This window comes from Mustela lutreola, chromosome 7 (assembly GCF_030435805.1).
Source record: "Mustela lutreola isolate mMusLut2 chromosome 7, mMusLut2.pri, whole genome shotgun sequence".
Lineage (NCBI taxonomy): Eukaryota > Metazoa > Chordata > Mammalia > Carnivora > Mustelidae > Mustela > Mustela lutreola.
Genome location: NC_081296.1, coordinates 59,605,666 through 59,608,547, shown reverse-complemented (window position 1 = coordinate 59,608,547; position 2,882 = coordinate 59,605,666). Strand labels below are relative to the sequence as shown.

At 37.2% G+C, this 2,882-nt stretch overlaps 1 protein-coding gene across 1 annotated transcript; it reads left to right on the top strand.

Moving 5' to 3' along the window:
• Nucleotides 1-600: 600 nt before the first annotated feature.
• LOC131835290 (olfactory receptor 4F3/4F16/4F29-like) lies at nucleotides 601-1,539 on the top strand. The gene has a single exon (XM_059179646.1). It carries the CDS (start codon nucleotides 601-603, stop codon nucleotides 1,537-1,539), a length of 939 nt encoding a protein of 312 aa, XP_059035629.1.
• The last annotated feature ends 1,343 nt before the right edge of the window (nucleotides 1,540-2,882 follow it).

The following is a 2,882-nucleotide window of genomic DNA, read 5'->3' as shown; positions in this document are numbered from 1 at the left end:
AGCAAGGGGTGGTGAGGGGCAGAGAGAGAGGGAGAGAAAATCCTAAGCAAGTTCTACACCCAACATGGAGCCCGATCTGGGGCTCAATCTCAACGCCCCTAAGATCATGACCCGAGCCAAAATCAAGGATTGAATGCTTAATAAACTGTGCCACGCAGGCACCCCTCTAATCCTACTTTTATTGGCAAATTGTGAGATCAAACTAGGGAGAGAATTGGATTATGAAAATATACATAATAGCAAGATGGAATATGTTAGAAATGAGGAATAGTCAATATCAGAAGTGATTTGCACAGTTAATCTATGTCATGGATACTCATGTATCCATGTCCATGCCTAATCTGTTAATTTGAGAACAGAACATTGCAATCAGAGTTTTGGTTTAAATTTGTCATAAGTTTGGTTTAAATTAAGTCATAGCTCATGTGTGATGATTTGTCTTTATACGTGTGAGAAAGTAGTTAATTATATACTTTTCATTCATAATAAGGATATTGACACATTGGTGGTTCTATGACCTATTATCATCTCCATAATCAGATTTTCTTTTTCATTTTCTTAATTCTCATCATTTCAGCGGCAGCCGAGTTGGCTGGGTTCATGGATGGAGGGAATCACTCGGTTGTGTCTGAGTTTGTGTTTCTGGGACTGACTCATTCATGGGAGATCCAGCTTCTTCTCCTGGTGTTCTCCTCTGTGCTCTATGTGGCAAGCATGACAGGAAACATCCTCATTGTGTTTTCTGTGACCATCGATCCTCACTTACATTCCCCCATGTACTTCCTACTGGCCAGTCTCTCTTTCATTGACTTGGGGGCCTGCTCTGCCACCTCACCCAAGATGATTTATGATCTTTTCAGAAAGCGCAAAGTTATCTCCTTTGGAGGCTGCATTGCCCAGATATTCTTCATCCATGTCATTGGTGGCGTGGAGATGGTGCTGCTCATTGCCATGGCCTTTGACAGATATGTTGCCATTTGTAAGCCTCTGCACTACTTGACCATCATGAGTCCACGGATGTGCATTTTGTTTCTGGTTGCTGCTTGGGCCCTTGGCATAATACACTCACTGTTCCAACTAGCATTTATTGTTAATTTACCCTTCTGTGGTCCTAATGTATTGGACAGCTTTTACTGTGACCTTCCTCGTCTCCTCAGACTGGCTTGTACAGATACCTACAGATTGCAGTTCATGGTCACTGTCAACAGTGGGTTCCTCTGTGTTGGTTCTTTCTCTATACTCCTCATCTCCTACATCTTCATTCTGTTTACTGTTTGGAAACATTCCTCAGGCAGTTCGTCCAAAGCTCTTTCCACACTGTCAGCTCATATCACTGTGGTCCTTTTTTTCTTTGGCCCAACCATGTTTATCTATACATGGCCACATCCCAATTCACAACTGGACAAATTTCTTGCTCTCTCTGATGCTGTTCTCACTCCTTTTCTAAATCCAGTCATCTACACATTCAGGAATAAGGACATGAAGGCAGCAATGAAGAGAGTATGCAGACAGCTAGTGATTTACAGGAAGATCTCATAGGTAATATAAGGCCTTCTCACTAATCATGGTGTAGCCTTTTGTTTCTGTCTTTGGTATTTTGGATTCAGAAGACCTGAGGCATCCAATATTGATATGAGTGTTGTCACGGCTATAACATAATTATTACTTGATGAATGTATTTATTCCTTATGGAAAATGAGCCAGGAGAAGAGTGTATCTTTCTATATATATAAATCCTATTTAATTTCTTTCAGCCATGATATATGGTTTCTGGTGAACAGGTCTTACATATCTTTCTTGAGATGTATTTCTATTTTAATTTATGGTGCCATTTTAAATGGTCTTTTTTGTTTAATTTATAACTGCTTATTGCTAATATGTAGAGATATAATAGATATTTTGTGTATTGGCATTGTATTTTGAACACTTGCAAAATCTTTTACTTCTACTTGGTTTTTATAGAGTAAGTAGTGTTTTCCTCATAGATGATGATGTTTTCAGTGCATAAAGACATTTTACCTCTCATATTCTAGCATGTATCACTTTATTCATTTTTGTTGCCTTATTTTACTTGCTACATCAAACAGTATAGTGCTGAATACAGGCAGTTAGGGTAGACATCCTTGACTGTTTCTATTCTTATGAGAAAATCATTCAGTTTTTCACCATTAAGTATGATGCTAGCTGTAGGTTTTTGGTAGAAGCTTTTTATCAGGCTGAGGAAATTCCTTTCTATTTAATTAGCTGAAAGTTTTTAAAATGAAGAATGGATATTGGATTTTGAAACAATGATTTTGCTGGTTTTGTATCAGCGTGTAATGCTGATCTTATAGAATATATCTCTTCGTATTAAACTTATTGCAGGAGTTTTGTACAATTGTTATTGTTTCTTTCTTAATTGGTAAAATTCACTATAAAATTCATTTTCGCTTTCAGTTTTCTCTGTGGAAAGGCTTTCAACTAGCAATCCAATTTTTGGTAGCTTGTGTCCTGAATGAAATTTGTATATTAATCTGTGTTTTCAAATTTATTGGAGAAGTTGTTCCTAAATTGTCTTTCTTTCAGTCTTTTAAAAATTTATTTATTTATTTTATTTATTATTATTTTTTAATTTTTTATTTTTTATAAACATATATTTTTATCCCCAGGGGTACAGGTCTGTGAATCGCCAGGCTTACACACTTCACAGCACTCACCAAAGCACATACCCTCCCCAATATCCATAACCCCACCCCCCTTATCCCAACCTCCCTCCCCCCAGCAACCCTCAGTTTGTTTTGTGAGATTAAGAGTAATTTATGGTTTGTCTCCCTCCCAATCCCATCTTGTTTCACTGATTCCAGCTTCTTTTTTTTTTTTAATGAGATAAAATTAGTATATAA